The sequence below is a fragment of the Lepisosteus platostomus genome, chromosome 8 (genome assembly GCF_059453375.1).
Source record: "Lepisosteus platostomus isolate fLepPlt1 chromosome 8, fLepPlt1.hap1, whole genome shotgun sequence".
NCBI lineage: Eukaryota > Metazoa > Chordata > Actinopteri > Semionotiformes > Lepisosteidae > Lepisosteus > Lepisosteus platostomus.
In genome coordinates this window covers 60,635,941-60,657,883 of record NC_142618.1, presented here as the reverse complement: position 1 = coordinate 60,657,883, position 21,943 = coordinate 60,635,941, and the positions used below count along the sequence as shown (strand labels likewise).

Below are 21,943 nucleotides of genomic sequence, written 5' to 3'. Positions count from 1 at the left end.
CTAGCACACTTTATGCAAGAAACAACAAAGGCAAACAAATAGGGCATTTGTTTACTAGGCAAAGGCTAGCCTAGACTAAATCAAAGGTTCTTACGCTAAAAGTATTTGCATTTTTTACCGCAGATGTTTTTGTGCCAATGCAGAAAATGTGTCTCGGACACATTAAACACTTGAGTATCGGCATCAAAAACTGGGAGTCAGTATCCTAATGCCATAATGCAGCGATGGACCAAATAATTTTGTTCTAAATAATAGAATTTTTATTCTAAATATTTAATTCAGCCAACAGTGTTCTGTGACTGGGCTACACTGCAGTTTAGGGCTCAATTACAGAAGACTGTAAACACCGTACACATGGTGATTCAGATGGTAGCATTATGACTAGAACAGTGGTATCTGCTGTACAACTTGCCTGACACATCGAAAGTGTTTGTGTGAGTAAATACATAATTTAATCTCATATGTAAGACTAGGCAAAGTTGAGTTAAAGATGTTTTTAATTGAGGTTGGGGGAGGCAGAAGGATAAAGGGAAACAGGGAAAACAGAAACAGACAGCACTTTAAATTGACATTCAAATAGTGTTCCGCTGCATTTAATAGCATAATGAGTGAAACATATACAGTTTGTTAATAACACTTGCTACAGATGCCTGAATCAGAATGCTCACGATAGCTGAGACTCTGGGGGGCCCGTTTCAAAGTGAAAGCTGTCTCTGTCAAGCCTACCTTTCCAGCTGTTTGTGCTATCACCCATTTCAACCACACTGTGGAAAAAAAGAGATGCGGAAAATCCATATCCAGCAGGGACAGGTCTCCGATCTGGATTTTACACCTGGCTCTTCCGACTTTTCCATAGTGTCAACAGGGACCATCTCTTATCTCAACTGTCCAGTTAGTGGAGAACAGTTCCGCCGTCGTTGGGAGGAATGTTTTCAGAAAACGGGAATTCCAGAAAAGCAGAGAAACACAGGACAGGGTAACACAAAAGAGTGGTCAAGAAGAGTTGGAAAGGTTAGCTTTAATCAAATAATAGAATGCAAGGATGCACAGCAAAATGGAATGCTTCAAATACAATTTAAATTATTGAACTACTATTTTTTTAATTATATGATTGCGAGACAGTCTGCACTCCTGAATGCACTGTGATAGAGAAGTATTACCAGATTTAGGGAGAAATTCACCAAGCTCTTCTGAGCCATATGCATGCAACAGGTTATTGACAATCCAGGAGTGGGTCGTTGGACCAGGTCTCTTTTTAGAGGAGTTACTAAGTGATGGTTTTCATCGTACTGTCACACAGGTGTTCACTGGCATGGGTAAGGAAAGTCATTATCATTTAAAACAAAGATGTTTGACAAAACCGGCCTTATTTCCACACCTGCAGAAGGTGCACTGCAGTTGCTTCATACTGTGGGTCTTTCATGGGAAATCAGGTCAGACCTTACAGGTTTTACATTATACGATGAATAAAATATCCTAAATAACAGGTAGGAGCACTTGGAAAGACGGTTCACTCTGTCATACATATGTTCATAGGATGTTAATGTCTGCAACTTCCAAATGCACTAAACCAGTTACAGTAAAGCTCTGAAAACCTCTATATGTGCATTTTAGCAAATTGGGTCTTATATAAGTAACAGCACTTTTAACAAGCATGAATAAATTGCTTGTCTGTTGTGAGTGTGAATAGGATGGAACCACCCAGAAAAACAGGAAGACTTTTTTCTTTTCTCTATAAGAAGGGTGGTAAACGTACGAAATGTGTTTTACCTTCTTTTGTGATGAAACGTGGGAATGCCGACCTTCTTAGGAAAAAGAGGCATGATCACTTGTGTCATCAAGAAACAACGCTTATAACTTCAGTGACCAGTCACGCTATCAAGGCTGAGCATTTCGTACAGTACATGTATGCGCACGCCTGTCATCGGAACCCACGCGCATTCAGCAAGTGCACGCAAGCTCATGTGTACAGTACCCACAGTCCTGTGCATCGAGAGGAGCACCCTGTTGCCGGTTTTAAAAGCACTTCCACTTGGGTTAGTTTTTGACTCCTCGCTCTGGAGAAATATCCTGGGGCGACTGGCACTGTCTTTCTGAATATTAAATACTTGTATCAGGTCTCCATCTCACAATACGTGACTCCCAGGAGGATTTGAGAGTGCTTCTTTGTGGTCCTAAACAGATGGGTTTCCATCTAAGGGGAAATGGTTCTCTCGGTGTCGAACAGGACCCTGAGCTGTTGCTGGCTGAAGCGTGCTGCCTAGCGGAGGAAAGATGGACAGGGACTGGAGCAGGTGGAGCAGACAGATGTCATTACATCTTGAGGAACCTTTCCCTCACGTCCACCAGATTGATTTTAGAACAAACAGCAGGTCTCGGAAGCTGCGAGGAAGTTTTATGTCTTGTGGTTTAGCAATGCTGAGTTTTAAAGGGTTCACGCCTGGCTCTGTGTTTAAATTGAAATGGTCAGCAGAAGAGGGTTCACTGGGGGTGCCTGGTGCTCAAGGAAGCTATCAGCTCTGTGCAAAGATTCAGCTGTGAGTCTGAAAGCAAGCTGTGTTGTTTAAAGATACTGTGGATGAACTATTGTGCTTTCAAGCAGAACAGGAAACTTTTCAGAATGTGATGCACACTGGCGTTAGTTAGGTCTGTGTATGAAGGAAAAACACTTCAAAGGAGCTTCAGTGTTGAGCAGAGATAATTTTTTCCCATAGTTTTCTTTATTCCGTTTGTTTATACTTAGAAGTCTACTCCAACCTTGACTCAGAAATAAGACTTTGTGGTATATTAAAATGACTCTTTGTATTTGTAGAATAAACTCTATGTCCTTCTGGAATGTTTTTGCAGTTTGCCATAGAAAAGCTTATTGTTCCCAGCTATTTTTTTTTTTACATTTTATTATACTTAACTGGGTTATTGAAATAACATCACTTTATTAACCCTTTACAATTTCTGAAGATGAAACTGAATGCTCATATGAAGAAACGAAGTCAAGGAATCGGTACAGAAGCGTAATCTTTACAAATCTGATCTTTACCCCAAAATCCTTACATGGAAAATAGAAAGTCGGTCAGTAAGAGATGACGGATGTTGGAAAAACAAAACACACACACACAAACACTGACCTGCAGTATGGTAAGAAGCCAAGGGGAGAATTGCAGACTCCTCCTGTCCGCGGAGAAGCGGTCCCTAAACACCCCACAACTGTCCTTCCTCCTGCAGGCTACTACCACCGGGCGCGGAGCAACAGGGCCCTGCCGTCCCAGCGCACTTTCCAGGGGTGCATGCAGCTGATCCACGTGGACGACCAGCTAGCCGACCTGCACGCCGTGGAGCAGGGCAGGCTGGGCAGCTTCGAGAACGTCAGCATCGACATGTGCGCCATCATAGACCGGTAAGGCGACCGGCCCCGCCGGCACCCTGCGGCTTGCGCACAGCCCACAGCCCCCGGGGACCCGCTGTTCCGAGCCGCGGCGCGCACCCCCCTCTCCGAACTGCGCCGCGCAAACCTGCTTCGGGATGTTTGATTCCTGCTGGGGATGCTGCGCTGACGGTACGGGCAGGCTTCTGCGTGCGGGTGTCGGCGTTTTTGCTTCTTCCTGTGTGGATTAAAAAAAAAAAAGTTTGTGCGTTTAATCTCAAGAAATCTGGGTAACATCATTTGTGCTGGGTTTTTTTTCTTTTGTGATACACAAATTTATTATTATTATTTATTATTATTATTATCATTATTATTATTAATAATAATAATAATAATAATAATAATAATAATAATAATAATTCTTCCCTACACTTATATAGCGCTTTTCTGGACACTCCACTAAAAGCGCTTTACATGGAAATGGTGTCTCTCCTCCACCTCCACCAGTGTGCACCCCCAACCTGGATGAGGCATTTAATTTAATTTTCCCTAAGGTAACTTGCAAACGAGTGCTTGGGTTGTAAGGTAGTGCTTGTGGGGCGACCAACACAAAAATCACCAGGAAAAAGAACGGCATTTTACAAACTCTGACATTAGGTTAAAGTTTAAAATAAAAAAAAACTTCAAGCAGATATAAAAAACGGAACATAGTGTATACTGCTAGCAGAGAGGCTGCGGGAGTCGTATTTCTTCACAAAATTCTAATTGAAACTCTACCAAATCAATAAACATTTCACCGCGTCTATCGAGACCCGTGAAGACTTCCCAAAACATGTGACACCTTCCCCTGCCGGGTGTGTAATCGACAGTTTGATAGTCTGTCAAGTCTTCCTGGGATCAAACAGCAGGGGTCCAGCCGCCCCAGCCGGGCCCAGAAAGAGGAAGCCAAGAAACTCGATCAGTTTCCTGAATGCAACATGCCCCCATTAAGAACAGTACAAATAATGTTCTCGGAAACATGCATCTGAATTTGTTAGAACTTACAAAGGAAATACAAACGGACAGTAGTCCCATAACAGGGGTTAAATCCTCCTTAGCTCCAGAGAAAACATCTGCATTCCCAAGATAGGTTCGATACAGAGCCCCCACGAGGTTATTTATTAATTGTTCCTAATCAGATTTTTAAAGTAACCCAATTTCTGTTTCAGTTGTTTTTTAATCAGTTTTTTTCTGTAGTTTTCACAGCCATTTAAATCGAATTGTTGCATTGGGAATTGGCGCTGCGCTCTCCTGGGAACAGTTTTATTACAGTCGCTAATTTTATTTGCTCCTTACGGTGTGCTTGCTTCCTGCCGGCAACGCGGAATTATTTGACGGCGAATAAATGGAGAGAAACCAGGCCTTCTGCATCTTTAGTTAACTATTAATAAGAAATAATCAGATGGTTTATTGCGCTTAATGAAGCGTGAGCGTGAGAAGTGTGAACGGTCTTTCCTATTCTTTTCTGTAGCTAATTCTAAAGGGTAATATTTTTATTTTAGAAATATTTCTAATAGTTTTGGTGTAAACTATATGAATATTTCGGGTTGTATTATATAACCATGCACAACAGATATTCAATATATACATATTTTATTTCAAAATATTAGAATTGCCATTAAATATTATAATCTTTTAGAATGTTTATTAATGTGGTTTTATAGATACATATTTTATATTGATATAAATAGACTTACTTGCTATTGAAAATATTAGATTATCTGTGATGTACTTTAATCACTTTTTTGTTCTGCATTAATTAGCACATGCTCATCCTAAGCAACACAATTTCAGGATTAAACTGTTTGCAGAAGCCAGGCAGAACACTGTAACCCCAATCAGTGATGCGGTGGTTTCCACCCTTTTACCTCGCTAAAAGAAAAAAAAAATGCTTTTTAAAAAAAATTAGCTGAAATTTTTTCCTCTGTGGATAATCAAGAGCTGTGATCTGACCTTTATCTCTATTCAATTGGAAGCCTCTGCTGCAATAACCCACTTAATTATTTAATTGACAAGGAGGCTTGCAATTAAATTATTAAGATCCTGGCCCAAACAAGGTCACAAGGGCACCGCTGGGAGGTAGTGAGAAGACCTGCTCTAGCCCTTCAATCAATGTAGCATTTTCACAGAAGGGCGATGCGCTCTCTGGAGATAGTTCATTACAGTGAACCTACAGTAAGACCTGTTAATAATATTTCACATAAAGGCCAGGGAATCGGGATCATTAAAAATAAACACTGAGAAACCCTAAAGATGAACAGCCGCATGGATGTGAAGATTCAGATGTGTCAAGACTGCCATCACTGAGAGATTAAAGAAAATTAGACACACAAACAGGTTTTTATTGTGTAGACCCATAGCTTTTGGTTGGCATCAATATACATGCTTTAAGAGTGGAATTGGAAAGCTCTTTCACTGTTTACAATGATAGTTTAATAATGTTTATCCAACTGTATCTCATTGTGCCAGTGGTGTAGCAGATCCATAGCTGCTGTTCAGTAATTAGACAGCATTTTTGTACTAATGATGGAGAACTTGGTTACTTTGACCTTGATTTGCTCACAGCCTGTATCTGAGCAGGTGTTGAGAAAATCCAGCCTTCTGTGCCTAATGATGTTAAAGATACGCAGCATAGCGTAAAAAAAAAAATCAAATCTGTGCCCAAACTAGTCTTGTACAGTGAAGCCTGACTGAGGTTTAAAATGTCTATATCAACCTGGGACGGAAAGTAATAGTTTTGGCAGGCAAAGCCTATGAAGTTTAAATGAGTATTTTTTGGGATGATATGAGCTCAGATGTAATGAAGCGTGGATATTCGTTTCCCACCAGTGTATTATGTGTTGTCGTTTAAACTGCAGTATAGGTCTAGCAGGCACACTGGAGGTGAGAAAACGCCAGTGATGATATACGCTACAGATGCTGTGTGTGCTAGAGAGAATGCCAGCCCATGTACACAGCCCTTTGTACATATACTGTAGGAGTGTCACCAAAGCTCGAACACATCATTTCCAAACTTCAGTCTTCCTGGAGCCTGTTGCCAGACTGAAGATTCCGATTCCGGAATGCGTTCCGATTCGCGTTTCCCCTTCAGCACGAGCTGGAGGTGATTGAGAGCACTAGTTCTTTTATCTACAAATGTGTGTGTCATTCAGGAAAGCATTCTTTTAAAAGTAAAATAACTTCAGGATCTTATGCATCCCTTATTTCCTCCAGATTGGTCTCTTTTCCACAGACGATCTTAATTATAGCTACGCACTATTTCTTAATTTAAGAAGGGTGTCAGTTCTTGTCTGGCCCTATAGATTTGAAGTTCAGTTATATTTTATAGGGATCACAGAAGTCTCTTTGCCATCATGGAAGGACACTGTCCCTGTACCATAACCCACATTCCAACACATTCAAACAGTAGTTGCTGTCTAACTGCTATTGCAATCATAACTTAATTATTCAGGTGGGTAGTTGCGTCAGCATGCGTAGGCTGCAAAGGAACAAGTAATAGGTTTATTCCATGCTGAAAAAAAGAAGAAAGAGAACACAACGTTTCGGCTGTGGAGCCTTCTTCAGGTGTCTTCGGGGGGGGGGGGTCTGCATAACTTAATTATGCTATTATAGATCTCACTGCACTGCCACTCCTAATCAAAGGAGCTGCACTATTTTATAGCAGTGAAGGATTTATTGCTTGTGTTACTATCAGAATATTTATCAATCTGCTCTGGCAGAATTGTTTTTTAATCTGCTGTTTGATTTTGAAAAAGGCGTCAGGTTTCAAAAGCTGTTGCCTTGTGGCATTCCAGGCATTTTACTGTTGATGTAGGTGAAGAATTCTCTTTTCCATGTGCTGTGTTTTCTTGACTTCTCTTGAGCCAGACAAATGAGGTAAGTCCCCATTGGAGGCCGGATGAAAAAGAAATTGGTAGCACTTCATCCCGACACAAGGGCATGAAGCAAAAGTATTTTTATGAAGTCAGCGTCTGTGTTTCTAAATGTTGCCGACCACATCAAAATAAAAAAAAAGTCTGTGTTTATCAGCCTCTGTATTAGTGCCCATTCAAATCAATACTCAATTTAAATGGCTGGGCAAAGTGTCAGTAGCTGTGATGTGTGAAGGGAGTGGATTTCTGTGCTATGTGCTCATCTCCCAGGACATGTCAAACTCTATGCAGTCCCCGTCACCTCTGGAAGTCTAATCTGTTGTGAGCATTTTAAACTAACATCATCACTTTGTTATTGTCCATAATAGCTGTATTATAAAACTGTCAGTTTCTATTAGGCAGGCTCAGCTCAACACAGAAACAGGCACAGCAGACAGGGCTGGATGTAAGGGTCTTTGCCTTCAATCACAAGCGTCCCCATGCCAGAATTCAAACCTGTTTAGAATAAGAAAAACCCTGAGCTCTACCTTCCATCCACATGGAAAGGTTTCTGGCCTCAGGGTCTGTGTGGAGGCTCAATGGTGCCTCCCACCCCACAGTCACCTGGGGCAGAGCCGCCTCCAAACCCATACTGCTCTTTCCTGGTGTCATCCAAGCGCGGAGCAGCCCTGTGCTCTCAGACACGCCTTCTGTCCTGGCCCTCCCCAAGACTAGCAGCTTCATGATATCACGTGGATGGATGGAAGTCAATGTGCTAGACAAGACACCCTTCTTGACAAAGAAAGGAAAGAAGCTAAAATGTTAAATGAAACCCTCCTGTCACCACTGAAACACTGTATTCTGCTGGGATTATCATGCCGTTATCTCTAGTGCTACACAATTGCTTGCACTAAGAGGATCACGCATTAATTTTTATGTTGTGCAGTATTTTCACTGCATTTGCATTAATGATTTTGAAAACGGTAGAGAGACAGGTAGCTCTCTGAAGTGGGCTGAGGCACTGCATATTCAATATTGTACATGAAAATGAGAAGTGTCCTTTAGTTTTGGATTTAATGCTTTATCCCTCAGCCTTAATTTAAGTCTCTGGACATGATCATGTTTCTCAATTAAAGTGAAGAATGGGTCATTGATTGTTTTAAACCTACAGCATTAATGAGACTTTGACTCGTTCCATGAAAGAAGAGAGAGACACTTGGTAGGTTAACAGTTTCATTTGTAAACCTAATCTTAATATTAACAGTTTCAGTAGTTTCAATCATTTGATTAACATCTTGACTTAATGCAATTTATGTTCTGCCCTGGTAATATTTTCAGATTTTGTGTAATTAATAAAAATAATAGATTAGTAAAACCCTTATAATTAAGAGAACTTTATCTTTTTGCACCCAAACTAGTTTAACAATCAGTGTTTCTTTGGATGTGGCAGTAGCATAAAGCTGATAAAGGAAAGGTTGCTGTTCCACTCCAAGCCTTGGCTTTGGTACAGCTGAGATAATGTATTCATAACTGTTAGATCTGACACGCTGCTCTGATATTTGTGATTTTTCAAAAAACAACAGAGCTTATTTGAAAAAAAAAACAAAGACGGTGTTCTCAAAACATCAAATGTTTGCAAGTGTAGGAGGCTTGGTGATTAATTTGAAATTCACTCAACATTTGTTCCGTAACTGTTTTCCTTATTGTTAATGGCCCTTTGCTTATCCTCTGTGCTTCACATAGGGTATGCGGGGGTTGACAGTAGACAAATAGATTGGTTTTTAAAAATAGCATTTATTGTTTAGTTATGCTTCTCAAATGCACGAAACTTTGCATTTCTCAATCCACAGAATCACACTACAGAAATGAATTACATGTGTCCACCACCTGTTCAAAATGTATCAGTTGCACCTGAGGTTCTTGGCTGTACAAGAAAACAAGGCCATAGTGTTTTCCAGCCATGATCAATAAGATCCTTTGATATCCCACCAAGAATACACACAGTATTATTGCATTTGTAATAATCTGGTACACCACACATGTCATTTTCATCCCTAAGTGTGTGTGTAATTGAGCATGACAAAAACTTAGGAAGAAGATCACAGGATGTTCCTTTGCATCTGTGATGCCAATTACTGGGAGCCAGTTCTAGCTGTCTTTTAATCTGTGAAAAACGTCATTTTGCTTCGGATGAATAAAACTTCTGAGATTCTTCTAGATTTCGTTGCAGCATTCAATGAGAGAAGATTTACAATTCCTGTGACTGGTTTATCGAACTTTCTCATAATTATTATGAATTTTCTCTGAAATGTTACTGTCTTTCTAATTACAAAGAGTTTCAAATGAAGTGCATGGCTTAATTTTTGTAGGATCCTCAGCAGAGGGGTCTGTGTTCCCATGCGGATCTTTGTTTTTGGAGTTCATTCAGAAAAACCTTACCCTCTCAGCATTTGTACAGGATGTTAGCACAGTTACACCCTCATAAACGTGCAGCATCGTAAACAACATATTTTTTTTCATCGTTTAATCAAGTATTGCACATGCAAGTTAGCGCCACTCCCCTTTTAAATCCAGTTAAATCCATTTTTTTCACAGCTGTGAAACAATTTTTTTAAAAGCCATTTAACCGTTTTTTATTAATAATTTGATTACTTTGTTGCAGTTTCAAGAAAGCATGCTTTATTGTTACGTTTGCCAAAACATTTAGCCGACAAACCTCTAATAAACTAATAATACTAATAAACTGTTGCTCTTCCGTGTATATCCATCTTTTCATTGATTATCAGAAAACCACTTAGCCTAGAAGCCAAGGGTACCAGGCTGTAAATCGGTTTATTTTGATTTTTATTTATTTTGATTTTGGAAATTAATTAATGAACAGCTTCATTATAAAACAAGCACTGTACTGTACTACTTGTCCATTACAAGGTAGAATGTCCTGTTGTTCAGTGATCTCCATTTCAAGTCCAGTCTGCAGTCTGTCACTGTCTGACTATGACTGGCGTTTCCCAAGAGTCATGAGTCTCTCTGCTGGTTGAGTGCTGACGTTGAGTCAGTGATAGCTTCTTCAGTGGGCTTGGAATCAACTGCCCCTCTGGCCTGCAGGCAGCAGCCCAGACTGGGTATCGGTGAGAGAGAAGTTGGCGCTAACTGTGCTGTGGACTGGAGGTGAGCTCACTGACCAAGTGGCAAGCGGACTTGGCCGCACATGTTTAAAAGTATATTTTGCACGTATTGTACCCGAGTCCCTGCAGGTCTAGAAAGAGGGTTGTACTGATCATATCTGGGTGAGTAACGGATAGCACTTCAAAACGGGCAAGAGGTGCAGAATTAAATAAATGATGCTTTCTGCCGTGTCCTCTAAAAGCTAACGGACTGACATCCAGTATGAGGCATTGATTACCTCCATAAATGAATCTTCTTGACTTAAATAAACAACTTGATTAGACATTTAAACCTGCTGTATGAGCCTGAATCTTGTTGGAGTGACGCTTTGGCTTAAGAAATAACTACTCAATGGATATAAGGTGAAATTTCTAATTAATAGCACCGTAATTGGATTTTGTGATTAATATTGTTCATGTACACCTGCGGCGCTTTAAAGTTGTTTAAAGTGAGCTTTCTTCCTAGAGTTAATACTTTGGGGAGACGAAAGATGGAATAGTTAATATTCATTCCTTAATGAAGTGGCACACAATCTTGCACAGGTCTTTGCCAAACAATACAAACACCTTTCTTCAAGGAGTCTTGGTCTTCCAATATTCCCTTCCTTATTAAAAGAAAGCTGCAGCATATCTGGTTCTTGAATGCTCAATGAACTGTGTTTCAATTCCCACACAATATTTTTGTATTTATTGCTGAGTGAAAAGAAATTAAATGGCTGAGTAATTTAATGAATATACCACCTTTGTCATAAACAAGTGCCATTCACCTCACATTTTACAAGGAATGGCCCATAAAAGCTTGTACAAGCACAGTCATAAATTTTTCAGCATGTTTGCTTAAGATTGTATATTACAACCACAAAGATTCCCTTTTCACAAAATGCTAAGGAAACGTTTTTGTTATTAGTAATAAAATTATCATTTCAGAGATGCATGGCAATACCTTTCATTCATAAGTGTTGACTAGTGCTCTGTACGAAGGATTTCTACAGTATATACCCAGGTACATGTACTGTACAGTCGAGACAAAATATTTACCTCCCTTAATGTTGTGCAATAAAAAAATATGGAATGCATTGAAGGTCACAATCCCATTATCATTATTTAGAAATATAGAAAATGTAACACTGGAACAGCAAATCTGGATGACATTATTGCTTTCTTTATTTTTTATTTTTAAAGTACAATAATAATAATATCCTCTTTTTCAGGTTAACAAAAACTCTAACAACCAATGTCTGATACACAGTTCAACTGTGATAATAATGGTTATATAAAATAGACTCAACAATCATTGATATAAACATCTAAGTTTTCTGTTCATTTCTATAGTACCATAGTGGCAATCAATGATTGTATTTCCAAAGACTGTTTTTCCACATTTTTAAACCTCTTTAAGCAACAGGTCAGAAGCCTATGAAATATGTCATTTCACACCAAATACATAATCACAATCATTACCAACAACAACAGTGTATCCAAATCCACACATTAAACATAGTAAAATATCTGGATATTTGTTAATAGATTCACGTGAGCCACACCTGAGATCAATAGTATTTTCAGTGCCCTTCAGTATATGACATGTACAGTGCCAGTACTGTGATTTTTAATTTCTATTTTTTTATTTCTACAGTTTTTTTTATGTTTTCCTTAAGATGTATGTAGAACACAGCACTAAGAAAGAATATGGTGAAAAAAAGTCATATGCATACAGTCAGAAAAACTAATTAGTTTACCTCATATAAAACAAGATTAATTAGTCCTTCTTTCTTTCATCACATTTAATTTATGAAGGTATTGTTTTGAAACAATACCTTCTTGTAAGTTTTGTGAATAAAACAGTTTCCAGCTATTTTTCTGAAGTGGAAATTGTAAGAATGCACTATTGAGAGACCTGCCTGAGCATAAATTGGGCTATGTGAGTGTGCATTGAAAGTGTGTCCAGTCTTCATGTCAGCGTTTGTAAGGTGGAGGAAGGCAAGACTCCAGCAATGTTTGAAGTGCTGTGGACTGAGTTAGAATAGCAAACACATTTTTTTATTGAACACACAAAAAACTAATTACAATGGACTCAAAGGCAGAATCATACAATTACAGCCAAGAAAAAAAGCAAGGATATTGATATTTGAAGCTCCAATCAGTTTCCTTCTTTTCTGACATCAAGGCCAGAAATACATTTCTAATTCAACCCCCCTCAAGGTTCATTGCTTACCGAGTTTTGTGCAAAATGCACACATGCACACATCTTAATTTCCTGTAAAAATGGGCTTTACTAATCTTATATCAAGATAATTGCAATTTAAAAACACAGTTCAGCGTTGCTGAGATCATTCTCTTCTTGGAATACAAAATACTCAGTGAGCTTCTTAATGAAATGGCACAGTGCACAAGCACATAGTTGTGAAAAAAAGAATATTGCTTTTATCAACACTTCTAAAATGGTCCAAGCACTATAACAGTCATTTCCCAATAGAACGTGTGAGTACTTTATTTATGAGGTGATGCAGTAGAAAAAGAAGCTGAATTTGACCCCGGAAGCACATTGGCATGTTGACTATTTCTTCTACTCCTGGGTCCTGGCACAACCTCATGACATCTGAGCGTGCCTGTTCTGGTTTTGCCAGGTGAGCTGGTTTCCTCCCACTCCCAAGCGTGTGCAGATCAGCTCTCATTGGCTGTTCCAAATTGTCCCCCGCTCTGCGACCCCTTTGTGAACTGGTGTCCCACCTGTGTGCAGAGCCGATTTGCTCGCTGTGCTTTCAGAATAGCCCTTCACCAGGACAAACAGCTTTCTGAGAATGGGCAAACTGATTCGGGTTCGGGTGCTGGGTGGATCAAAGTCTCTCACCATTAGAGATCAAAGCCATTACTGCAGTGTGAAACCGTTTGTCTGGACTATGGCTTCCCAGCCCAGGGTGTGAATTGATCAGTTATGTGAATACAAGTCAGTGGATATGTTCAGGGTGGTCACAGGCATAATTAAATCTTGATTTAGGAGTCTGGTGCAGGGCATTTGCATACAGTTTTCTAAATAGGAGATGCTCATAAATTATGGCAAGCCGAATTATCACTCAGAAAACTGCTTTTCAAGAAATCATATTTGGGGATATCTCTAAATCATTAAAGTAAATTAGCCGGTGTGTGAGCTGCAAAGCAACAAGTTAATTACACGCTGAAAAGCAAAATTAACTTTGGCTCACACTCCCAAAGAAAGCTCCACAGCCAAAACATCATTTTATTTTACTTTCCTACATGATGATACAGAAGCTCACATAGACTTCAAATATTATCGTGTCTAAACGAATAGGCCGTTGGTTGGTTTTGAGAGGAAGCCTGACTTTCCTTTCAGATAAAGTCACAGAACAGAGCGCCCTCTGGAGTCAACTGTGGAAAGTGTGTGTGCTCAGATGGTGCTTTTCAGCCTCTCTTTCTGTCTGCACAGGTGCATGCCCAATCACTGTGAACATGGAGGCAGGTGTTCACAGACATGGGACAGCTTCAGGTGTAGCTGCGATGGAACTGGATACACTGGAGCTACCTGCCACACCTGTAAGGATACCTCCTTCACAATGACGGCTATCCTACAACTATCCTCTCTGCCACTGTGGCCCATAGTTAAGGAAGATTAACTGTGGTAGTTCTGATCGGATAAGTGTTCTGATCTGATAGGAAAAGATAGATGTTTTACTTCTCTCATTTATCTTTGTTAATTTGTCATTTGCCATGGTCTGCTAACGGTTGGCACTCACAAGAATGTTACCTGTTAATGGTTGAGACGTGAGAATTTTGAAGGAGTTAAAAATCATCCAAAGCTGGTAAAAATGTAGAACTGAAAATAATTTCTGTGAAAAATTCTAAGAACCAATTGTTTCATAAAAAAAAACAAAAAGAGAGCCCTCAAATGACTTGAAGAGCACCTATATAAAAGATTGTTCAAATTATTGTCAGTACATCATGTACAGCATAATACCTTACTGATCACCTTGTCTTTCATCCTGTGGTTGCCTTCATAGCAGAATTCACAGCCCACTTGTGTCTAAAAGCCTTGAGCATGTGTGGCCTGATTTTCCTTGCTGTCCTCACAGCATATGGGCACTCACACAGCATAGAAACAAATCACAGCAGCAGGCATTAGCAAAGCACAAGCAGAGATGCAATGTCGTCTGTTGTATCTTTAGCTTCCTGGCAGGCCATGCAGAAATCAACGCTGTAAAATTGAGGAAACTGGCAGTATACATTGAAACTTTTATTAAACAGAAAAAAATAATAATTCTGATTCACAGTGAAAGTGCCGAGAAGGACACTGTTCAGACATTTCAGTTATGGAACAAACGTGGCTCCTAACGGCCTCCTTGTACTGTTTCTCTAGCCATCTATGAACAGTCCTGCGAAGCCTACAAGCACCTCGGTAAGACTTCAGATTCGTACTGGATCGACCCAGATGGGAGTGGACCGCTTGGGCCTTTTAAGGTGTACTGTAACATGACAGGTAAGAGATGGGCCTCTGAAAATAACACTTGTTCTGTCATCAGAGGCTGTGGCATGTCAGGGTGAGATCCGCCTCAACCATCTCACATCCTGACAAACACTACGTTGAATATGTGTATGTAATGCTTTTCAGAGCCCTCAAACACAGAACTACAGTAGTTGCTGAGCTCCTGGGCAATATGAACTTTCTCACAAAAGAAGCATTTCCTGTGAGTCCTGTGACAGCTGGGGGGACAGGAACAAAAATCTAAAGAAAATGTGTCTTTTGACAGAAGTAGAAAAAACACCTCTAGCAGAGAATCTAATTCTCTTTACTCTGCCTTATTTTCTGCTGTACAGACTTTTTTGAAGCGATAGTCAAAATATTTCTCCTACTGAAATGTACACTACGAAGCACAGTGTTACTTTAAACATCCAGCAAATTCATTGGTCCCGTTAAAATTTGGAGGAAGCAGACGTCCATAAATGAGCGTCTCAGTCTGGCTGGAAGCTCCAGCAGATCTCCCGGAGCCTGGGATTGAATTGCACATCCGCTGCCAGACCATAAAGCATGATACACGCATGCACCAGCAAAGCAAGACAGAAAGAACACCAAATGACAAAGTTCAATATTTGCATCATTAGTGTCCCTCCTAGAGTTGGACAGATGGTAGACCACAAAAAGCTAATTTGGTTTTTAAAACATGCTCTCTTGCCTATAGCTGTAAAAGCTGGGTTTTTTCAAAGCATGGCCTCCATTATACCCAACCATTACAGCACAATTGGACGCCTCAGTCTGCTGTTCCAGTCTTTCCCTTTCCACACAGAAATGAAGAGTTATGTGTTCTGAGGAGAATTTAAGATACTAGAAGATCTGTAACTCACATTTTTGCTGTAGTCGCTACAAATGACTTGCGCTGTGTGACTCCTGCAGTGGACTGGTGTCCCGTCCAGGATGTATCCAACCTTGCGCCCGTTACTTGCTGGGATAAGCTCCGGGCTCCCTCATGACTCTGAACCGGTTGAAGCGATTAGAAAATGGAAGGATGCAGGGGTGGATACATTCCTCCTGGTTACGTCTGTTTGATTTAATGCTCAGCTTTCGGGCTGTCAGGCCCAGAGGACAAGTGATCTCTGCGATCGCCTGTTTTGTTGGCGAGGAGAGGCAGGCATCAACACAGAAAGGGCAGCATGTTCTATGGCTCGGACATCACCAGCTGGACCCTGGCTGATGTCCCTGGTCAAACAGGAGCAGGATTCCCCAAGAGAATGTGCACAGCTGGGAAAACAGCTGCCCAGCGCTCTCTCGACTCAGCACTGACTTCTGACACCCCGACACCCGTGCTCCTGCGGTCACTGCTCGCTCTGCAGCGAGGCGCTGGCGAGCCTGCGTCCGGTCAAGCTGTGAATGGCTCTGCCTGTTGGGTGGGTCGGAGGAGCACATTCTTTCCAAGCAGTGCAGGGACATGAGCCTCCAGCCAGTGACGCCAGATGAAAAACACAAAGAATCCTGCTCTTTCTTACACGATTGTCTGTGTAACAGTTTATTATCTATGGGTCACATTGTGATAATATCAATTAAAAACATCCTGGCACATAAAGTAACTTGGTGTTACGTTTGAGTTAAAAAAGTGTATTGTATTAAAACTCTCAAAGTAGGGAACCCATGATATCAGAAAAGGGAAGCAAAATCAGGTTTATGAGAGTCCATGCAGTTATCTTTGTGAATAAAGGAGAACCTACGGTATCTGAGTTGAGACCTGTTTTTGCAACATTTCTGTATGAAACACGCAGGGTAGTAGCATTCTAAACAGTAGCAAAGCAGCCATGCTTCGGATGTACAGTAGACAAGTCCTATCCCAGGCGAACGTGCAGTGCACCTGTGGTGGCTTCGGGGGGGGGGGGAGTCTAATAATAATGGTAATGATGGGAAGACTGGTATCGCCCAGTTTGGGGGCCGGCAGGATGATTCAGCTGACAGGGCACATGCTCTACAGTACTCAGACAGCACTTAGCTCTCCAGTGATCGGTCATGCAGGAGGCGATCGGGGAGTGGAAGTTATGAAGAGGCGGGTGTTGCCAGAGGAGGGGAAGGGGTGCATCTCAGGCAGTCAGCACGCCTGCTTGGCCGTGGTTCGCTGTCCACTCGGCACTCCGACCCGCCGCCACACGGCGCCACGCCCGTTTCCAAATTCACAGCCACAGCCCTGGCAAAAAAAATATCAAGCACAGTTTCCTGTTGTTGTTGCTGTCTTACAGTACATCGTGCGTTAGTGCCCGACAGAAACAACACTAGCCCACTCGAATGGTGCTCTCTCATATTAAAGTCTTACTCGATGAGCAACTTAAGTAGCTAGAAAAATGTACACCTCTGTTCATTTTGGATTAGGGGTGAGGTAAATTAGGTACTGCATCCAATTTAGATAAATTTAATGTATTAAGTGAACTATTTGCCGTGTTAAACCATATGCGAAGGCATGGTTAATCAGTCCCTGGAATTTGAACAGTGCGCAGGAATGCAAATCATATACTTAAAAGGCTTCCACAGCCCAAAGACTGACATCATATGCTGAGTATCAGGCTAATTTTCGATTTCCATCAGACAGGGTGAGTAGCACGTACAGCAAATTATCCTCAGCTCATTCCAGTGATTCGAGAAGAATTTTAACATTTCTTAGAGAATTTAGCAATTCCAGAATTTAATTTTGTTTCAAGCTGCAGATGTTTTGTATCATGCCATGCTGCATATCGGTATTATCGTCTAGATAAGTAATTTAATTTCAGAATCTTCTTGTTTTTATATTGTATCCCCACTACAGAGTCGCTTGCTCTCAACTCCAGTATTACAAGTGAGCTTTACAGAAAATTGCTCTGTTAGGCATTAACAAAACAGTAATTTGCTTCAGGTTTTAAAAGAAATCTCTGACATAATGGAAGGGACAGATAATGAATTAGTCATTTTGCCAAAAGAAAATGTTGTTTTGGAATAGTTTATTGCTGGTAATGGTGTTTAAGCTCTTCATTATCTTAGATGTTGTAGAATGTCATTTCAAATATTCTCATCCACAATAGAAAATCAACAGGATAATTTTCAATTTATTTTGGTCTAAAAGCCAAATTCGCTTTATTTTCTGAAAATAATTTTAGGAGGATGTCTAGACAATATAAATAGGTTGTGATAAGGCTGCACTGGTGTTCATGATAAACATTAGAAAATCATTTTGGCTTGAAAAGGAGAATATCAGGTTTATTCTTTTGTACAGTACTGTATATAAGCAAATGCTAGCTTTCACATTTCACACTATGAAGAAGGAGCCACTTAAGAAAACAATAACATTTTTAAGGAGGAAGTTGCAAAGAAGACCTTTGGATGTGTTATAAAGTTTTCAACACAAGAGGCTTAGACATCTGGTCACTCCAACAAAACAAAGTGATTTAGCACCTGAGTGATATAAAAGCAGATCTTAAAATGATTGCTGCCCTACTTAAGACTACTTAAAACAAGGTCTCTTAGGATAAATTCTATTTTAGTAACCTTTGCTACTCAGCTTTTCTCCTGTGGGGCTCATGGTTCTGTGCTGTTTGACTTCCTACTGTTTTAAACAAGGAAATTCTTTGCCATTCCAGGGATTAGATACACAAGGTCAGACTGCCCTTTCCCCAGGCTAACAAAGACAGCGTGTCTGTGTTTCTGTTTCTGTGGATGTGCTGCTATGAGCCCTCCTTGTTACGGTTTTCCTGGTGCCCTTTTCTGACTTGACACAGCCTGTGAGGGGTTGTTTCAGAAAGGATAATAGCTCGATCAAACCTGCATTCTGCTAATTGGAGAAACTTGTGTTCTCAGATTTATGGCTTATTAGATGGTGGTCTCAGCTCTCTGAAAAAAATCAGTTTCCTTAGCTGAGTGTTTTATGAATGGGCCCTGTTTTAGAAACATTTGATAACAGACTTTGTTTTATTCTTCTGTGACAGAGAAAAGAATGGGTCTGTAAATAGAAATTCAGTACTCCACAATGACATCTCAATCAATAGCTCAGTCTAGTCTCTACCCCATTTATTCAGTTGAGAACAGATTCCCATTTAAAATGACAACTTGGACAAGGAGCTCAAAGCTGTAAAGCAGATAAAAACAGAGAAGTCTCATGCAAAAGCATCATTAAAAATAAATTGCCATGCAGATAGAAGCACCAGTTTAGTTTTGTCCTCTTTGGAGGAATACTCCAACTGCAGGCTATTGTAAACTGAGACAGTCCTGAGTAATAGGCATTAAAGCCTTGAGAAGTACCATTTTAAAGGTCATCAAGTTTTAATTAGTGAACTTGTGAAGAAAAACCATGAAAAGAATGAGAAATTTTACCATGTGAAACGATGTCATAGTTTCCTAGGGGGAAAAATTCTCAGAAATTCCCAATGAAACATCATAATAGTGGCTCAGGAATAATTTGCATAATTCTGATACATGCACAAGAGCTAAAATTTATTATATAAAGAAATGACTCATTTAATAAGACACTTTACAGTAGATAAGCTGAAGACTAAAATGCATTGCAGTAGCACAGCTAAGGTGGGTTTATGTATCTGTAGTCCATTTTGCTTTGTAGGAGTGTAAGAATGTGATTTTATCCCCTAAACCCAGTGCTGGAAGATACAGATATCCCCATCACTTGTAGGTGACCTACAAATCAACACTTGTTTTTATCCCTTTCCAAAAACAATTGCCAGCATATCTAAAAAGGACAAAAAAAGACATTCTCCACTGTTCTCTGCACAAGTGAGCCCCAGTCAGAAAAGAATTAGCCGGAATCCTGACCAGGTCTAGTGTAAGAGATCACATTACTCCTGTCCTTGAGTCCTTACACTGGCTTCCTGTCAGGTTTCAAGTCAACTTCAAAATCCTCCTGCTCACCTATAAGGCTCTGCATGGCTTGGCACCTCAGTACCCTTTTGATCTACCATCGCCATACTCCCCAATTCAAAACCTTTGCTCTTCTAATTCTGGTCTCCTGTCTGTCCCCCAAGCCCGTCTACACTCTATGGGTGACAGGGCCTTCTCCTGTGATGCCCAAAACCTCTGGAACTCTCTCCCCAAGGATATCAGAGAGTCACCTTCTCTAAACTCCTCAAATCCAGACTCAAAACATTCTTCCTTAGAAGAGCCTCTACTTAACTTTGCTCCTACCATGCCCCCATCTTCTGTCTCCTCTCATTGTGTATATATTGTGTATTTTTTGTTGTTGTTTTTAATTCTGTAAAGCGCTCTGAGAAGCCACCTTTATATGTATTGTGTATACATATATATATGTAAAATACAGCTTATTGTTATTATTTGCCTGAAGTATGATGGGACTGTACAGTATGTGCCCTGCCAACCCTGCGCATGTGTGCATGTTTCTCCCCAGAGGACAAGGTGTGGACCACGGTGAGCCACGACCTGCAGCCCCAGACCCCCGTCAGCGGCTCCAGCCAGGACAGGAGGAGAGTCCTGCAGCTCAACTACAGCGCCGCCATGGAGCAGATCTCGGCCGTCACCGGCAGCGCCGAGCACTGCGAGCAGCAGGTGTCCTACTCCTGCCGCATGTCCCGGCTGCTCAAGACCCCCGGTAAGACCCCTGGGCCGTGTCCTGTCCTGCACAGATCCCCACAGGATCGCCACTGCCCCGCCGCGCCCTGTTCTGAATATCTACTACTCCTCAGCGTTGTGATTTCTGTAGGCACGCGGTAGTCCATTTATCCAAGCCCGTATACTGGAGAAGAACATGTGGTAGGAATCAGTGACATTGTAATTGGCAGTTAAAGATCTGTACTGCAGAATGTTCTTGCCTGAATCAGCGACTAAATTGGTGTCATTCTCACACAATACAAAATGGACATAAATATCTGTTGTAGATTGCTATGGAGTGCCGTGATTATACACGGCCACTCATGGGCTCTGGCGGCATTCTTAAGACAATGTGAGTTCTTGGACAGTGAGCCTACTGTTGGTCTAATGTCACAGGTTACTATGTTGTCCGATCTGACGTATATAGATCTGATTGCTCAATGTATATATTGCATCAGTTCTTGAAGGATTCAATTATTGTGTCTACATATATATATATACAGTATATACTGTATGCAATAAGTATTGAGATGCTTTAAACACAAACAGCATACAAGCAATGAAGGCTATTCATTCCAGTACTTGTTTGTTGTGTTTTTCATGCCACTCAGTATATATTATAAATGGAATCGTTTTCTTTTTTACTTTAATGGCATATACATTAACTCCAACCCCTAGTTCTCTGCCTCACATCGCTTCAAGCATGTGCTGGCCTAGTCCATTCTCTTGGTATGAACTAGCAGTTTAGGATTTAATTTATCTACCTTTTCAGAATTCAAAATTCCTTCTTTGGGACTCTTGTCTCCTTGTCTTTGTGCTCTTTTCATAGTCGGTTCACGCTCAGCCTTCCTATCAGCTCTGGGATTGGTCTAGTTTCTTATCTGCTGTTTTTTTTTCTTCTAAGAGCTTGTTACTTCAAGAGAGCAGAACACAAATCAATTAGTGCCACTGTGCAAACTTCCTAACATTTTAAAATTGCCTTTGTTTGCTTTTGATTCAAATTTAGAATGGAGGAAAGTTGCCCTTCCTTTGCTTTTCTCTTTATTACTAAAACCTTTGCTGAAAGATTTTAAGATTGACTTACATTCCTTAGTCTTTGCAAATTAATAATAAATGAATCAGAGATTGAGACTGAACATTTAATTTGATTAACACTTAATAATGAGTATTAAAAAGTATGGTAAATACTCATGTTGTGAGAGAGAAAATTTGACTTGCAAATTGCCAGAGGATACCTGGGTGAGCACAGGTGTACTGTCCTCATAGGAAATGTGGTTCAGGAGCAGATGAAATCTATCTTCTTTGACCTGTGCATACGCTAAAACTGATAAAATTCTAAAAAAAGAAAAAAATCAGAATCGGACAGAAATCTGATTTGATTTCTGTTGACTTTTGCACATTTTCCAGGGTAACAAAAGGTTGGTACAAAAGGGAAATGAGAAAAGCTGTGTGTCCTGTA

The 21,943-nt window shown here is 40.5% G+C and overlaps 1 protein-coding gene across 1 annotated transcript in view; it reads left to right on the top strand.

The window, feature by feature from the left end:
• Window positions 1-21,943, top strand: part of cntnap2a (contactin associated protein 2a) — a 464,126-nt gene that overhangs the window by 287,639 nt on the left and 154,544 nt on the right. Inside the window, exons 10-13 of the mRNA XM_088644173.1 lie at window positions 3,223-3,394; window positions 13,861-13,967; window positions 14,788-14,907; window positions 20,285-20,485. Of these exons, the coding sequence (XP_088500299.1) occupies window positions 3,223-3,394; window positions 13,861-13,967; window positions 14,788-14,907; window positions 20,285-20,485 (600 nt within the window). The remainder of the gene's footprint in view (window positions 1-3,222; window positions 3,395-13,860; window positions 13,968-14,787; window positions 14,908-20,284; window positions 20,486-21,943) is intronic.